The following is an 18,218-nucleotide window of genomic DNA, read 5'->3' as shown; positions in this document are numbered from 1 at the left end:
TGCCAGGGATTGAACCTGAGACCTTCTGCATGCAAAACAGGTACTCTTCCAGTGAGCTCCTTTCAATGCCAAATCATTGAGTCAATGTATAACTGTTGCATTTTCTTTTTTACTCCTCTGTACCAAATTCTCTTATCTGAGAACCAGCAAATAAAATTGTTCATGAACAACAAGAAGAAATATAATTAGCAGCTGGTCTTATCTTTTTGTCTACTAGCCTAAGTTCTAAGACAAATATGTGTTTACACAGGGTGGGAGTGATAACCCTTCCATATTTCCACACTCACCCTCCATTTCTTATTTGTTTTCCCACTAAGAGTACTTAGGAAAGGCCAAATGACTTTTGAAAACGTTAATGTCCATGGTAAAATAGGACCCTCTCTAGAATTATTAACATGGAAGACAATAACGCCTTTTAAACCATTCATCCATCAAACTCATATAAAAGACTTGAATAGATGCAAAGATACTTATCTGTTCAAATGCAAATTAGATATTATGTCCAAAGGCACTTAGAGTGAAGAATTTACTACAGGCCATTTGCCACATAAGATATGCTGAGACTGTATGATATGTTCTTTAGAACATTACTGGAGCATCTTACTAACATCTTATACAGCAAACAGTTGAGAATTTGTAAAGGCCTACAATCCTGAGCATAACAACACTCATACCCTAAGAAGAAGCTTATTTTTGTACACCACTTTTTGCTATCTGAAGGAGTCCCAAAGTGGCTTACAATTGCCTACTCTTCCTCTCCCCTCAACAGATACCCTGTGAGTTGGGTGGGGCTGAGAGAGTTCTGAGAGAACGGTGCCTGACTCAAAGTTACCCAGCTGGCTGCATGTGGAGGAGTGAGGAATCAAACCCAATTTTCCAGATTAGAGGTCTCTGCTCTTAACCACTATACCAAACTGACTTGCTATAATGGACGTTCGTACAGTATTCACTCAGTAAAATAAAAAATAGAGTGATAAAGCCAGGTTTGTTATAGACTACTACAATACAAGGCCACAAAAGATAATTGAACACCAATGGTTGCATCTCCAGCCTCCAGCTCCAACTAAACCAATCCATCATCATTAAACTGAACCTATCCTCCAGCCTTTTTTTGTTTACAAAAGCTGGCGTACCTAAAACAAGTTCTTACCAGCAACTATAAACCACCTAACAGAAACAATCAGAGGGGTTTAATTCAGCAACAAGCCAAGATGCCAGCTTTGTCCCCATATCCTGCCCCATATACCAGACAGTGCTATTGCAGGACCTAATATCAGTTGTACTGTCTTTCGGTTTTCACCTGCTTATCCTTCAGGGCAGTGTTTTTCAACTTTTTGACCACGGAGGACCCCCTGAAGTATTCTTCCAGCTTTGAGGACCCCCAGAATTATACCAGCTGGCCATGCTCCCGGAAGTCATGTGCCACCAGAAGTGACATCGCCCAGACACTTCCCACTGTATGTGAGATCAACCGAGCACTCCCACATCGCAGGAAGTGGGGTTACCAGGCCTCTTCCTTTGTCACCAGAATTGACATATTTGACTTTCACACATTGCCAGCCCGGGGGGGGGGGGGGGGGGCTGTCCAAAATCCAGGGACCAGCAGGAGGCCCAACAGCAGGGCCAGAACTCCAGAAGCACTTTTCCATTGGTTGGTTTCTAGAACAGGGACTCTTGGGATTTGTAATTCACATGGCCTTCCCTATGTGGCGCAAGGACCCTTGATGGCCTTTGAGATTTGGCCACTGTGAGACTGGTGGACTAGATGGGCCACTGGCCTGATCCAACATGGCACCTTTTTTGTTCTTATCACTGGGGCAATGATGGTCTTATTCTTGGTACTTGGGGGGCAGCAGTGGGAGAGCTTCTGGAGTTCTGGCCCTGCTGGTGGACCTCTTGATGATCCCTGGGATTTGGTAACTGTGTGACACAGAGGGCTGGGCTGATCCATCATGCCCTCTCTCATGTTCTCATGGTTAGCTGGGAGCCCATCTGGTGAATATTCCCAGTCAGGAGCAGGGCTGGCTTCTCCAAGGTTACACTGCAAACAGCCAGCCCAGAGTGCACATATTGTTCTGTTCATGAAGCATAGGAGATCAGTTTGTACTTTGAGGTTGCCAGCCCCCACCCCCCGAGGCTGGCATCTCTAACAATGTGTGAAAGTTAAGTGTAGGCTGGAGTGGGGTAGGCAGGACACTGGAAGAGGCCTGGGAACCCCAATTCTTGTAATGGGAAAGCACCAGTGTACATGGCATCACTTCACTGACAAAATAAAATGATTGTTAAATAAGAAGTTAGTTTCATTTTTGTGTATGCAATATGCTAAATAGCAAACCTTTCCTGAGCAAAACAAGGAAGTATTCATCTCAGCTGTCATAAAGTTTACCATGCAAAGCAGATCTTCAGGGAAAATTATCTGTATGATTTGGATGTGTTCTGGAGAGATCCCCAGGCAATACCAGGAGGGTGGCAATCCTAGGACATGAGAATATATTTTCTCAGGGTCAGAAATGGCTTCCAGGGCAAAAGGAAACCTGGAAGAAAGGAATCCTTATGCAGGCTGTGCACAGTCCTTGCACTGGATCCAGGTGTACTAGCTTTCGGCTAGGGATGCTAGAACTTGGAGATCCCCTGGAATTACTGCTCATCTCCAGATGACAGAGATCTGTTCCCCTGGATAAGATGGCTGCATTGGAGGGTGGACTCTGTGGCATTGTGCCCCACACAGGTTCATGGATGCCAGCCTCCAGGTTGGACTCCCTCCTTTCTTCCTTGCTATTGGGAATGCAGAAGGAGATGGAACAGGGGGAGGGACTATGGGATATTAATAGCCAGCCTCCTCTCTTTCCCCCCCCCCCACGCAAGCACCCTCCTCACACAAGCCCTGGCTCCCTTTCCTTTGCAAACTCACCAGTTTTAGGTAGAACCCACCCTCCCCCCAACAACTGGCTTTCTGCCTTTTCCCATACTATGGAACATACAGCATAAGAGGAAGCAGGGGAATAGGCTATGGGCTGTTAAGAGCCAGCCTTGTGTTTGTCTCCTCCCTCCCCTCCCAGCCACCATCCCACACAAACCTTGGCCCTCTTCACAAAGCTCACCAGTTTTATACAGAAAAATACCCCCCCCCCAACTGGTTCTTTGCCTTCTTTCTTGCTATCAGGGAATTTAGCAGGAGAGGAAGCAGGGCGAGGGGCTATGGGCTAAAGAGCCAGCCTTCTGTCAGTCTTTATCTTTCTCTCCCCCCCCCCCCCAGCCGCCCTCCCCATGCAAATCCAGAATTCCTTTCCTTTCCAAAGCTCACGGTTTTAGGCAGAAAAACAGAACCACCCAATAGCACTGCATGAAAGGAACATTCTCCAAGGAGCATAAATACTAACAAGTAGGCTCGATGAGGACTGCGGGGGGTGGGTGGGGGGAGACAGTAGGCAGTCCTGTAATGTGAACAGGGGTACTGTACCTGCCATGAGAGTCACAGCTCTTAGCAAAAATTTCAAAGAAAGAATCCAGTGTGAAAGTACTGGCGACTTTTTGATTCTAGCTCCTCCCCTGTGTTGAACTAAAACTTAGAATAGTAACAGTTATAGTGAGAGAAGAATTCCTCAGTTTTGTATCAGGACAAGTTTCCTGTCTTTTCCTTCGGTAGGCAGAGGGATTGAAAACTGAAGTATTACCAGTCATAGCCCTGTGGAAATAAAGAGAAAGTGGAGTGAAAATTGAAACGTTTCAAACTTCTTAGGCCATGGAAATAAAAACTTCTAAAAGTATCATAAAACTCTTGTTTGGTTCCTCCCTCTGCGTTATACAAAGAGATTTGACAAACATCTCAGGTGTTCCACTCTTGGTACTTTGCCTATGGGACAGATTGGGAGGCAGAAATGGCCCTGGGAAAAGGCCCTGGCCCACTCTTGGCTCCCTGGGTGGTGGGAGAACACGCTGGTGTTGTCTTGTGCTGTGAGGGTTTAGGGCCTTCTGAATGTGGAGGAACTTCTGAAATACTTTTCAGGCTTTGAGAAACCCTAAAAGTGGTGATGTGCCTCTTCAGAAAAGTGAGTGCAGAAATAAGATGCAGGAACCAGCCAATCAATCCTTTACCGTTTCCATTGTAGAGAAAGATACTAGGCCCATAGAGCAACAGGGGAAGTCTAGTGATGTCAGCGGCCCTCCAGACTCTGGGAAAGGCTGCATAACCTCTGGAGAGTTCTTGCGTAACCCCAGCGTCCCCCAGAACCCTGGTTGGGAATCTGTGATTTAGGCCCACCTCTAATGGAGCCATCCTATGACTTGCATGGTGGTCCTGGCAACGAATGACAACCCTGGGACTTTTCTTGGAGGCCTTAAGAGTCAACCCATCTTGATTTGCGTAAGGCAGCAAAATTTGCTGCATGCATCCAAGAAGGAAGTGCACTCAAAGGGCAGCAGGAAAAAGTGGAAAATAGAAAACCAGTGCTGACCCCAAAGCCTGCTTGCCACCTCCAGGATATCTCTAAAATATTTGCCCTTCTTAATTTGTGGTCTGTGCTAGAACATGCTTAATTTTGGACATCTTCTCTCCCATATTCAGCTATAGTGGTTGATAATGGAGGCAGAACTATTGAAGGGGTGTGTGGGGGTTTGGGGGTATTAGAAAGCTTTTAGAACCCATGGGGAAATCCTTTCTGGTGAACTCATTTTGGAATTTTCTCAAGTAATTCTGTTCCCTTAATACACTAGGCTGGGAGATAACTTTTAAAGCACTGGGAGGCTTTTATGTGGCTACTGGGTATGAGACCTTCAGCTCTGTATCTCTGAATTTTCAGAAGACGGATACAGTAACGAAGGGTAAAGTATGAAGGTAATTCTGTGGAAGTCGATAACTAGCTGGCAGCTACAATTTAATAAGTGTTTGGACATCTCTGGCTCAGATAAGTTCTCTATATTTTAACTCTCTCTATTTCTCTGTTAAAAGTGATAGATGTAGTTTAAATCCAGACTCCTTGTGGGATTAGATGTCGGGGGAAATATGTGGAAGCAAAGCATTTGAAATCAATATATTGCCTCTGGGTGCAACATAATACAGACAGAATTTACAGAAATGTAGGTTGGGAAATGGATATGGAAACAGAGTATGTTTCAGTTTATAAACTGACCTTGGCTCTTGTGAAAACATATGGAAATGAGTGAGACTTTAAAACCTGCCAGTCAGCCTGTGCGTAGAGGTACGAAAATAGCTGTGTTGGGGGAAATTCTAAGTTTGTAAAATAAGAATTCTATTTTTGTAGTGTAGCATAAAATGCTTCGTATGCTAGTTCTGACGGCCTAAGCACTGGAGGAAATTTTTCTTTTTAATATTCACATTATGCATTGAGGGAGATATGAGTTGTCTCATACTCCTTTTGAGGAACCTGCAATTCTCACTGGAATTTTCTTTTTTTATTGCAGAGTGCTTGTCTATGACTTTTCAAGGTTTTCATTTGTAGGGAGGATCACTTGATTTTTTGTTTTTCTCTGTAACTCTAGTTCTTGGTCTTCTTTTAACACCATTATAGGAATAGTCATCCTATAAGAACTTTCGGCTAAAGATTCAGAGGAAACTCCTGACAGTTCAAGCAGTTCTTCAGTGGAACAGGCTTCCTCAGGAGGTGGTGGGCTCTCCTTTGGAAGTTTTTAAGCAGAGGCTAGCCATCTGACAGATTCTATGAACTTAGTAGAAGCAGAGACCACCCATCAGCCGAAGATGAGTAGTCAAGAAAGAAATTTTCAAGCTGGTGATGGCAAAAACTTTATTCAAACAATAGAACGAGTTCCTAGGTATAAAACCTAATTTTCGTATTTTACTTCATCAGTGAACTGTAACAAAATCAAAGTAGACCTTATATATAAATAATATATGCAGACCTTATATATAAATAAATTTTATATAACTAAAATAGTTTTCCACCTTATTTCTTAATTGGTTTTTTCAAGGATACTAACAAGGTCTTCAGCACACTACCTAAATATGGAAACAAATATATACATTTTATATCAAAAAATCTTACATCAAAAAGCGAATTATTAAAGAACATATATCAAGGTATGTATATTTGACGTGTGTTCTTTAAGAATAAAGACCCCCCACAAATCCAGGGCCCTGCTGCCTCAAATGGCCTTTGCTACTAGGATAATCCCTGTTGATGTGAGGAAAGAGAGCATGCACAGTGTTCACTAGAGCTAGTTGTGTGTGTTTGACAGGGCAGAAGCTCATTGTGAGTCCCATTATTTTTCTTTAATAATGCAGGTGTTTGTAGCCTTTTGCTTTTTCATTCCTGCCTCAAGAACGTCAGCATAATGCATCGCAGAAAGAGAACAGGAGTCCAGAAGTACCTTTAAAAGTCTTAACAAAATTTGTGGCAATTAATTTGAACCCAGTGTCTTGTCAAGTACTAATGGGGTGGCTGCAAAGTGCATCTGTCATATGCATACTTTGCCTAGCACAGTTGAGCTGTGGTGTTCTTTATCAACTGTTGTCTTTCTACTGACTTCATTCACAAGCAATGCAAGACATGGTTTAAAAAAACCCATTTCCATATTTCTCAGTGCCCTTATCCCAGTGTCTTTACTATACACTTTGCTAAAAGGCTGGGAATCTAAACTAGGTTTGCCAAGTCCCCCCGAAAAGGAGGTTGAGAGTATTTGAGTATTTTAAGTATTTGAAAGGTTGTCACTTGGAGGAGGGCAGGATGCTGTTCCCATTGGCAGCCGAGAAAAGGACGCGCAGTAATGGGTTTAAACTACAAGTACAACGATATAGGCTAGATATCAGGGGAAAAAATTTCACAGTCAGAGTAGTTCAGCAGTGGAATAGGCTGCCTAAGGAGGTGGTGAGCGCCCCCTCACTGGCAGTCTTCAAGCAAAGGTTGGATGCACACTTTTCTTGGATGCTTTAGGATGCTTTGGGCTGATCCTGCGTTGAGCAGGGGGTTGGACTAGATGGCCTGTATGGGCCCTTCCAACTCTATGATTCTATGATTCCTGGCAAGCGATGATAGGGACTTGTAGGGTTGCCGTATCAAGGTTGGAGAACTCCTAGCTGTTTGGGGGTGAAGAATCGGGCCCTCAGTGGGGTACGCCATGGAGTCCACCCTCCAAAGCACCCACTTTCTAGAGGGAAATGGGCTATAATTCCAGAGGATCCCAGGTCCCACCTGGAGGCTGGCATCCCAAATTGACACACAGTGCCTTTCTAAGACATCCAGTGAGGAAAGGCCTTTCACCTTTCTGGTCTCGATGCAGTTATTCCTCCCTGCAGGTGGGTGGTGCTAGCTGAGAGAGTAACATCTGTCTCTTGGTTTTCTAGATTGGAATAGAATCTGGTAATGTAAGAATATGTTCTTAAGCTTGGAACCTAATCCAGATGTTTAGAGGTAGTAGTTGGATGGAAGAATGCTAGGAGACAAAAAAAGCAAAATTTAGAAATATAAGGGCGGAGAGGGGGAAATATTCTAAAGAGAAACTGACTTCAAGTTACATGTGGGGAAAGGAAGGAGTTTTAATTTTAAAAAATTTAAAAACTGAAAAAATTAAGAAAATGATAGAAATAGAGGTTTTACGAATATATTACTTTTGGCCATGTTAGAAAGTAGTACAATGCCATGACTCCTGCAGGCAACATCCTTCATTCTCATGTCTATGTTTCTGCCTGTCTTACTGTCATCTGACTTTGAGAGGGCAGCTCAATTGGATGGCAGAATAAAGACACGAAACATGAAGGCAGATTATGTGCCTTACTTCTGTGAAGGGCTTTGGTATGCTGTTCTGCTAAGTTTCAGATCTTCAAAATACATTTTGTACTGTCTGTTTTGCCTTAACCTCAACCAAGTTCAACAATTATCTGTCTTTCTTTCACCCAGACCATAAGCTAAGGCTGTGCTATTTGAGGATACACAGGCTGGTATCTAAAGAAGCAGTGAAATAAACAGAAATGCTTTCGGGGTGGAGGTTGGGGGAACAGAGATTGCAAACAAAGATGTTAACTAGAGTGCCAAAGTGTAAATATTTTGGTCCTTTCTGTGGATATCTGTATTGATGATTCAGTTTTATTTTTTTTTAACCAAGTTTTCGCTTCTCCAGTTGCTTAATACCGGTAGTTTTTGCCTCAGAGAACCTCTCGCTGTGTTTGGGTGGTTCAGAAGTTTCCATGACCTTTTGAATTTCTTTAGACTTGTCAGCATTTCATAAAAGTGTGATGATGTGTTCTGGGTTTAAGTGCATTATTTCTTTCTTGGAAAAGACATCCACACTGCTTTGAATTATCTTTGTAAGCTAAACTGTGGTGGTTTAGTATTGTTGATGGATTTTTTGTTACCAGCATACGTGATGACACAGATCCAGTGACCTCTGAACTTTCAGATGTTGGCATCTGTTTGGGGTAGCAAATGTGCTTACATTGGGGCATTGGTTGTCCAGGGTTTTTTAAAAAACCATTAAATGGCTTGCTGATCCTAATCTTTAACCAAAAACTTGAGAGTTGATTTAAATAGACTCGTTTAGAATATTGTTAATATGGGACCTCAAAAACTGTTGAAACACAATCTTGTGTATTTAACTTTCCCACAGTACAAAGCATTCTAGCATTTAACCTGCCAGCCTTCTGTTTTACAAATTTCTACCTGCTTTTTTGAATTCCCAAAATGTTTCAGAGGATCAGATCCTATGAGAGGAGGAAAAGCTGAGGGGAATGTTCAGCCTGAAGAAGAGGAGGTGAGAGGGGTCATGATTGCTCTCTTTAAGTATTTGAAAGGTTGTCACTCAGAGGAGGGCAGGAAGAAGTTCCCTTCAACTGAATGGTGGTGGGATTATGGATAAAATGAAAACAGAGCAAATCAGTAAAGGAATAAATACTAAGACAATTTTAAAACATGTGCAAGAAATTGAGGAACAGCTTCCAGCCAGCTGACATCATTTGAAATCAACAGTTTCAGAATAATATAATTACTTGCACACCAAATGTCAGCGTTGACAAGAGATTCCAGTATATCACACCTATAGCTTTAATAAACAAAGGACAGTGTAAACAGCACATGAGAGACGGTTTCTATGGCTCTAGATGCACAAGAACAATTTCCTTCAATCCAGGGAATACCTTTAAGTCTTCCTGTGTAGTTGGCTGTTGGGAGCAAGTTACATCTTGCCAACAGAATTACTGCAACAACTGTTACACACAGTCCCTTAAATCACCCTCATGAACCATTCCATTATAATAAATTCCTATTACTTTTGAAAAACAAAATAAAACCCCCTCCTGGGATAATTTAGTTTTGCATAGTTTCTCGAACCTTGTTTAATCATTGAGGGGGTGAAGCCTGAAATTCAACCCTGGTAAAATCAATTTATTTATTAAAATATTTATATTCCCCCTTTCCTTGTGGCTCAAGGAGGTTTACAAGTCACAATCAAAACATTACTATTTTAAACATCTGGGTTATGAAAGGTCTGTAGTGTGCATGATTCCACAGAATATGCTCCCTACAGAGGGCATCAGAGGAGATTATAATTCACATATTTAGATCAGGAATTTCCTGTTATTTTTCAAATAATCTCCAGTGTCCTGATTGGCTCAATTGGAGGCTTCCTGCTCCTTTGAGCTCATTTCCTCCCTATTTGCCTTCAGGTGAAAAACAACAATTAGTCCGGTAGGTAAGATACTCTCTCCTCTTTCTTTGCGGAGTTATTTCTCTTCTCAATAAAGTGATTTATTCCTGAAGCAGCAGGTGCATATTTAAACTGCCAACAAAAACCAGCAGAATAAAAGCGAATTTATCTCTTGTTATAAAATTACTTGTCAAATGGAAAATAACAGAATTACTTTCTCTGGGGTGCGATGTGCAGAGTTCATTTATTTAATTTGCTTCATTTGTACCCCAACTTCCTTCCCAATGGCGACCCAAAATGGATGACACTGTTCTCCTCTTCCATTTTATCATCCCTGCAGCCCTGTGGGGTAGGTTAAGATAACAGTGCATAGTTGGACCAAGGTCATCCTGTGAGCTTCCATTGACCAAGTGAGGATTCAAACCCCAGTCCTAGCCCCGAGCATTATGACTGACCTTTGTATGGTTTGAGACTTTGATTTGGACATTGTTTTGTTGTCACTGGTTCAGATTCATTTAAGAGTCAACTTGGTATAGCTGTAGAGCGACGGCTTCTAATCTGGTGAGCCAGGTTTGATTCCCCACTCCTCCGCACACAGCCAGCTGGGTGACCTTAGGCTGGCCTCAGCACTGACAAAGCTGTTCTGGCCGAGCAGTGATATTAGGGCTGTCTCAGCCTCACCCACCTCACAGGGTGTCTGTTGTGGGAAGGGGATTGTAAGCCACTTTGAGACTCCTTCTGGCAGAGAAAAGCAGTTCCTCCTCTTCCTCCTCCTCTTCCTAGTTGGATGGTACATCCTTGGGTAACTTGTATGACAGTCTTCCTATGTTTAAATCTCATTATTTTAAAATGGTGTAAACAATCAATTAAGCATGGTTACATATTAGCCCTGACCCAGATAGGCCAGGCTAGTCATCTTGTCAGATCTTGGAAGCTAAGCAGGGTTGGGCCTGGCTAGTGTGTGGATGGGAGACCACTAAAGAATGCCACGGTCCTGATGCAGAGTCAGGCAATGACCAACCATGTCTCTTGCCTTGAAAACCCTATGATGACTTGATGGCAAAACACACACATGGGCATATTTTTTTTTCGGACTGCTGCACTAATTAATTAGAATCCTAGAATCATAGAGCTGGAAGGGGCCATACAGGCCATCTAGTCCAACCCCCTGCTCAATGCAGGATCAGCCCAAAGCATCCTAAAGCATCCAAGAAAAGTATGTATCCAACCTTTGCTTGAAGACTGCCAGTGAGGGGGAGCTCACCACCTCCTTAGGCAACCTATTCCACTGCTAAACTACTCTGACTGTGAAATTTTTTCCCTGATATCTAGCCTATATCATTGTACTTGTAGTTTAAACCCATTACTGCGTGTCCTCTCCTCTGCAGCCAACGGAAACAGCATCCTGCCCTCCTCCAAGTGACAACCTTTCAAATACTTAAAGAGGGCTATCATGTCCCCTCTCAACCTCCTTTTCTCCAGGCTGAACATTCCCAAGTCCCTCAACCTATCTTCATAGGGCTTGGTCCCTTGGCCCCAGATCATCCTCGTCGCTCTCCTCTGTACCCTTTCAATTTTATCTACGTCCCTCTTGAAGTGAGGCCTCCAGAACTGCACACAGTATTCCAGGTCTGGTCTGACCAGTGTAAAAAATTACTCTTTTTATCAGAGCTGCAGATGAAATTCTGACTGCTTCATGTATCTTTCTGTTTCCCAGAGAATGCTTCCGAAGCGGACCTGTGGCTCTTGAACAGCTGCACCGTAAAGAACCCAGCCGAAGACCACTTTAGAAACTCAATTAAGTAAGTTGATGTCACTTTGTGAAAAAATTAGTTTGCACCTCTAAATGGGGTAAAGTTGTATATTTGATGGATGTCCATTGTAATCCAAATATAACCCACTCCATGCAAATCAGGATGAGTTTACATAGGAAACAGAGAAGACTTACTGATGGTGTTTGATAGAAAATAATGATATTCTGTAGACTATAAAGGTGATGTATCAAATCCTTCAAACCCACTTTCTTGAAGAACAAGTTCTAATTTCTCTTCTTCTTACCTAAAGGTAAAGGTAAAGGTATTCCCTGTTCAAGCACCAAGTCATGTCTGACCCTTGGGGTGACGCCCTGTAGCGTTTTCATGGCAGACTCAATACAGGGTGGTTTGCCAGTGCCTTCCCCATCTTCTTACCTACATGGTACTTAAAACGCTAGTCTTTCTCCAGCAAGTTGAGAATGGTTTAACATTTTATTTTCTGGAGGGTCCCTTACTGAGGCAGCTTGTTGAGGTAGCCCAACGTGCTGCAGCTTCATATTTATAATTATTTCACATAATGCTTTCTTAGCAGTTAAATAGCAACAGGATGGCCCTTGTGGATGGGAGCGCCTGTTGCTCCAAGGCAGGCTTTCTCAACCAGGGTTTCGTGATGGCCCTGGAAGGGTTTCCTAAATGGATGGAAGTTAATTAATTTTTAATATATTTTAAAAATCTGGTAAACATTTATTGAGTGAAATTGACCATATATGGTCATGTCAACCTTCCCTCCCGAAATGGCCAATGATGGGCCTGGAGGGAGTGGGAAGGGAAGGGGCTCCAGGTGGCATGTACACTGCTATACTTTCCAACCATGTTCTGCGCAATCACGCTACTTCTGGGGTTTCTCAAAGTCTGATGAATGTTTCAGGAGATTCTCCTTGGTAAAAAGTTTGAGAAAGGCTGCACTAAGGCAATGCTTCTTGGGTTTCAGACCAATTATTAATAAATGTATTGAAATACTTTGGGCCCCTAGAAAGGTTCTGTCCTTTAAGAAAAACCGTACTGAGCTAGATGGCTCAATGGACCAACCCTAGTTTAAGGCAGCTTCATGCAAATACAATCATTTGTTAAGTGAATTAGAAATGGATTGAGTTTAAAAACAAAACCTATCATCATAAGCTATCCGCACGTTGATTGCTCACAGTACCACAAATGAACAACACCTGAGAGGAGAAGCAGTATTGCCAGAATAGATCAGCGGAGGGCACCCTTGCATGATATTCGGATCTAGATCACACTTGGTGTACCTCAGACACTAGCTGCCCTATCTGGCCTGAGACAGGACAGCAGCAGTCAGCCACTCTTGTCCAACAGACCCCCCCCCCCCTGAACTCTCTCTCAGCTATCAGCTGCCTTCTGTGAAACCTGAAGAGATAAACTGCTTAGCAGTCTTCCCTTGCCTTGTTGGGGCCCCTTTTCTCAGTGGAACGAGCTGCGCCCATTCTTATTCCCTTTCTTGCCATTCTGATTCTTTCAGCAAGAGCAGTATGTGGAGTTAGGAGTTTTTTCAAAGACTTTCACTTCAACTGCAGCAACAAAAGCCGTAGTTCCGGGCTCAAAACTAAATTAATCACATAATTGCTGTAGGGCCACCTCTAACTGTCCCAAAAGTAACGTCATCTGAGTCACACTTAACTATGCTAACTGCTGCTAATGCTGATTTTCCCCCCTAGCTACAGGGAAACACAAAATACTTCAGGTAGAGGAAGATCTCTTATCAATCAATAGAATAGGTAGAAGTGTAATTTTTCACAGTGTGTACAGTGTAACCTTAAATACATTGCCAGTTTTTGTCAAGGCGGGATTGTTACCCGACAATCACATGGAAGTTTATGCAATCAATTGTTTAGTGTGGCGTGCAGATGGGTATCTGCTGAAAACAAGCATAAGCCATACTTAGCGTTCTAGTTAGGCAGCTGGTCCACTTGGAAGAATGAGGCTGTTAAAGCGGGGAGGGAGAGGGGGGAGCTGGATTGAACTGGCATGCTGGAGCTAGTAGAGGAAGAATTGCAGATTTCTCCTCTCCCATGCATTGTGTGCCCATTGTCGACAGAAGTACCTGCAGCCTGGCAATGAGTTAGCGCTTCTCTTGCCAAGAAAGAAAACGGCTTCCCAAACACCAGCTGTTCGTGTGCTGAGCTGGACAGCCAGTTATCCTTGCCATGAAACCCTTATCCCCTTTGGGCTGCAGCTGTTACAGGTTCTTACCCTTTTTGCAATAGTGGGTGCATGCTTTGAAGCCGAAGGGTGCCGACTGAAAATGAAAGACTGGAAATATTCCGTCCTTCTCAGCCACTCTGTCTGCCTTCCCCAATGTGACTGAATCTGAATGGGCCAGTAATTGAGGCTTTTTCTGCCCCCCAGAGTTGCACAGTGGCCTGGTCACTGGAGTATGTGAGAACCACAGATGGCACTCTGTCTCTGGTAAAATGGGAACTATTATGAGGCTTCAGTGGGGCAGATATTCCTGTGCAATTTAATATCCAGATTAATTTAAAGGGGAACTTAATTCCAAATTGATACAAATTATATTTCACCGTATGTGGAACACCACTATATTTCTCATTCCAAGGATAGTGATTCTTCCCTCTCCCAGTTCTGCTGATAATGTGGCCAGATTATGCAGCAGTGGTCTAGAACACATGACCATTGATCTAGCAAGGTCAGTGTTATCTACTCGGACCAGCCGTGGCTCTCCAGAGTCCCAGGTAGCCATCTGCCACATCACCCATTGAACTGGGCAAGAATGAACATAGGGATTTTTTTGAAGCCCAAAGCATGTGCTCTTCCAATGAGGCATGACGCCACCCACAACCTTTTCAGACTTGGGGCCCACCTTACAAGGCACCTACTGAGTTCCAAGCCACATAACAGGAATCATGTGATATCAAGAACCTGTGACAGGAACAGAAAAAGATCCAAAACTGTCATGACAGTTTTTGACATTATTTCTGGAGCACTTTATTGTCTTTCCTGTGTTTGTTGTTGTAAGCCACCTCACAGATATTTTAGTGGAAAAGCCAGTATAACTGGCTGTATCAACAGGGCTGTATCAACAGGGGCATCACATCAAAATCACAAGATGTCATAGTCCCATTGTATACGGCACTGGTGAGACCACAGCTGAAGGACTGTGTGCAGTTCTGGAGGCCTCACTTCAAGAAGGACGTAGATAAAATTGAAAGGGTACAGAGGAGAGCGACGAAGATGATCTGGGGCCAAGGGACCAAGCCCTATGAAGATAGGTTGAGGGACTTGGGAATGTTCAGCCTGGAGAAAAGGAGGTTGAGAGAGGACATGATAGCCCTCTTTAAGTATTTGAAAGGTTGTCACTTGGAGGAGGGCAGGATGCTGTTTCCGTTGGCTGCAGAGGAGAGGACACACAGTAATGGGTTTAAATTACAAGTACAACGATATAGGCTAGATATCAGGAAAAAAAATTTCACAGTCAGAGTAGTTCAGCAGTGGAATAGGCTGCCTAAGGAGGTGGTGGCAGTGTTCAAGCAAAGGTTGGATACACACTTTTCTTGGATGCTTTAGGACAGTGGTCCCCAACCTTTCTGAGGTTGGGGACCGGCAGGGCATTGGGGCGCGGCCCGTGCGGGCCGCGCCACCTCATCAGGCCGTGCCCGCGAGCCGCGCACGCATGGGCGCGACCCGGCCCCGATTCCCTCTCCCCGCCTTCCCGCAGTAAGAAGCTTCCCGGGCCGCAAGCTTGCGGCCTGGGAAGTTTTTTACTGCGGGGGGGAGGGGCGGGGAGAGGGAGCCGCGGCCCGGCGCCATGGCCTTCGCGGCCCGGCATCGGGCCGTGGCCCGCAGGTTGGGGACCACTGCTTTAGGATGCTTAGGGCTGATCCTGCGTTGAGCAGGGGGTTGGACTAGATGGCCTGTATGCTCCTTCCAACTCTATGATTCTATGATTCTAACTACCAGTCACAACATAGAAGCCAACTTTTGGAAGATTACACTTAGCTCTCTTTTGGAAGATTACACTTAGCTCTTGCTCTTCTGATGAGATAGACCACACATCATATTCCTGTTTTGATCATATTAAAGGAGACTGTGAGCTAGTATCCCCTGTACTTGGAACATGTATAGCTGGGGTGGCTTGGATTTGAAGTGTAATTAACACCACTGGTTAATAATTCAGTATCCACCTCAATAGCACTTCCTGTACTCTCTTGCAAGTCCTGATCTTCTCCATCCAGGTCCCTTCACTTAGAAACTATATTCAGGGTGCAGAAAGGAATAGGATGCCAGTTTCATCTTTGGAATATCTGGCACCAAATTTTCTAGTCATGGAGCAATCCCAGGGCAAGAAGCAATGTTCCAAAATGAAGCATCTTGATTGGCTTGGTTGTAACTAATAGTTTTCTTTGAATGGCCATCTATACAGTCAACACAACATGCTCTCCTGCATCTCTGTTGGCATTTCCCCCTTAATAGTCTGATATTTCCTTGCATGTGTTATCCAAATGAGATTGGAATGGGGTGTTTAACTTGTGAGAGGAGTAACAATGGGATTCTTCACCTGTGAATACTGGAGTCCTTCCCTTAGAAACTCACATGGAGGCCAGTTTAAATAAACTGAAAATGATTTTATTGGTGAACAAATTAAAATGTAGCTAGCACACTTGCACACAAACTAAGCATACACACAAGTGACAAACAGAGGTGTGATGATGCGATAGGGGAGTCTAATTGGGGAGAAAGAAATATCCATGTGATGTATAGATGCCCAAGTAGAAACAGGAAAAGCAATTGGTGCTCTAGGTGTATGCTGGATTTCCAGGTGACCCTTTGGGGCACAGATACATAGGGTACAATTGGTCAAGGGCAACAAGATACCAGCACCCTGGTTACAGCAATAGTTGTGAAGGCATTTAGTGAAGACAAAGGATGCTGTATGAATATGTACTTGAACACTTGTAAGCTGTTTGAGATTTCTGGATACAGATGAATGCATTCTTTTAATGAACTCTGCGTCAAACATTTCCTAATGTGTCTAACAACCAAATTAAATGGAAACGGTATGGACAACTTTGTCATTCGTATAGCATTGTCTGTAACCTCCTATCTCACAGGATAAGTGAGATAGGAGGGTAGAAAGCATCTGGGTGAAAATAAGCAGTTCAGCAGTGGAATAGGCTGCCTAAGGAGTTGGTGAGCTCCCCCTCACTGGCAGTCTTCAAGCAAAGGTTGGATACACACTTTTCTTGGATGCTTTAGGATGCTTAGGGCTAATCCTGCGTTGAGCAGGGGGTTGGACTAGATGGCCTGTATGGCCCCTTCCAACTCTATGATTCTATGATTCTAAGTAAACTTTATATCTGTTTCTAATAATGTAACCAGCAACGTTAAAAGATGGATTCTTCCTCGTGGTTAATAGATGTAATAGTGGAGCTGTTCATTCCTCCCCTCGAACTTGGCCATTAAATATTAATTTAATAATTTATAGCGATAAACAGTATTAAAGAAGCAGGATGAACTTGTGAGTATTTCTTGGAACAGAACAACCTTGCTTCTGTGCTCTAAGAACACTTTCACAGCTGAACAGTGTTTGCCGATGGACTAAAAAGAATAGAGCCCCCTCCCCTTGATTTTATTTCAACAAATAAACTATGTAGCACTGGTCATTTTCTGCTTCCAGTACTTTGCAATAAATTTTGTGTAAAAAATAAAAAACTTTAATGAACCTATGCTCATAGTAGTACTGCAGCTAGAAAGATGTTTGTTTATTGGACCCAAAAATTTAGAGCAGCACTTCAGTGGAACAGGCTTTCTTGAGAGGTGGTGGGCTCTCCATCTTTGGAGGTTTTTCAGTGGAGGCTAGATAGCCATCAGTGCTGATTCTGTTAACTTAGACAGATCTTGAGGGACGGATGGATAGACCGGAACCAATGGGATGAAATTAATTCAAAAGAAATTCCGTCTCAACATCCGGAAGAAGTTCCTGACAGAGGGGTTTCTCAGTGGAACAGGCTTTCTCGGGAGGTGGTGGGTTCTCCATCTTTGGAAACTTTTAAACAGAGGCTGGATAGCCATCTGACGGAGAGGCTGATTCTGCAAAGGTTCGAAAGCATTGCAAGTTGCAGTGGATGAGCGATAGGGTTGTGAGTGTCCTGCATGGTGCAGGGGGTTTGACTAGATAACCCATGAGGTCCCTTCCAACTCTATTATTCTATGACTAGGAATAAAGCCCATTGTAGCAAAAATACAATGGGCGCTAGCAGCCACTCTGGCTTTCCTGGGGGTGCAGGCAGTGGGTCCCTGGAAGTGCCCGTGTTCCCTGCGAGCACTGTGGGGCCAGCGAGTGGGTAGAAAGGGAGAGGGGTGGCAGATGTGGCGCATGGTGGGCAGCACGCAGTATAGCAGGGGTCCCGGGGGCAGCGTGAGGGAAGGAAACTTACCGGTAAGAGCAGCCATTTTCGAGGGTGGGCAGTGGCTCCGCGGCGTCCTTGTCATGTCGGCGGGCAGAGAAAGGAGGTGAGAAGGGAGGCCGTGGCTTCCTGCAGCGGCTCCCTGGCAGCCTCATGATGTGGGCGATGAAGTGGGAGCGCGGGTGGCGGCTCCGTGGCGGGTTTTTTTGGCTGCGGCCATTTTGGAGGGCGGGCGGCTCCTTCTGCGACTTGGGTGGCTGTTCAGTGGCTGGCGAGGGCAGGAGTTTGCAGGGGCGTTGTGCTGCAGCGGCGGCAGGCCCGTTGTGTTCGCGGGCATGTTGTGTGGCGCTGTGTGTAGGGTGTTGGTGGCGGAGCGCGTGGGCAGTGGCCTGGTTTTTGCTGGGGGCCTCAT

The 18,218-nt window shown here is 44.2% G+C and overlaps 1 protein-coding gene across 3 annotated transcripts in view; it reads left to right on the top strand.

The window, feature by feature from the left end:
- The window catches only part of CDKAL1 (CDKAL1 threonylcarbamoyladenosine tRNA methylthiotransferase), a 338,705-nt gene that overhangs the window by 51,575 nt on the left and 268,912 nt on the right, over positions 1-18,218 (top strand). For all 3 annotated transcript variants that reach the window (XM_077353032.1, XM_077353031.1, XM_077353034.1), the window contains exon 4: positions 11,330-11,414. In XM_077353032.1, coding sequence (XP_077209147.1) covers positions 11,330-11,414 — 85 coding nt within the window. The remainder of the gene's footprint in view (positions 1-11,329; positions 11,415-18,218) is intronic.

The sequence above is a fragment of the Paroedura picta genome, chromosome 9, assembly GCF_049243985.1.
Source record: "Paroedura picta isolate Pp20150507F chromosome 9, Ppicta_v3.0, whole genome shotgun sequence".
In the NCBI taxonomy this organism is placed as follows: Eukaryota; Metazoa; Chordata; class Lepidosauria; order Squamata; family Gekkonidae; genus Paroedura; species Paroedura picta.
This window is presented reverse-complemented; position numbering and strand designations above follow the sequence as displayed.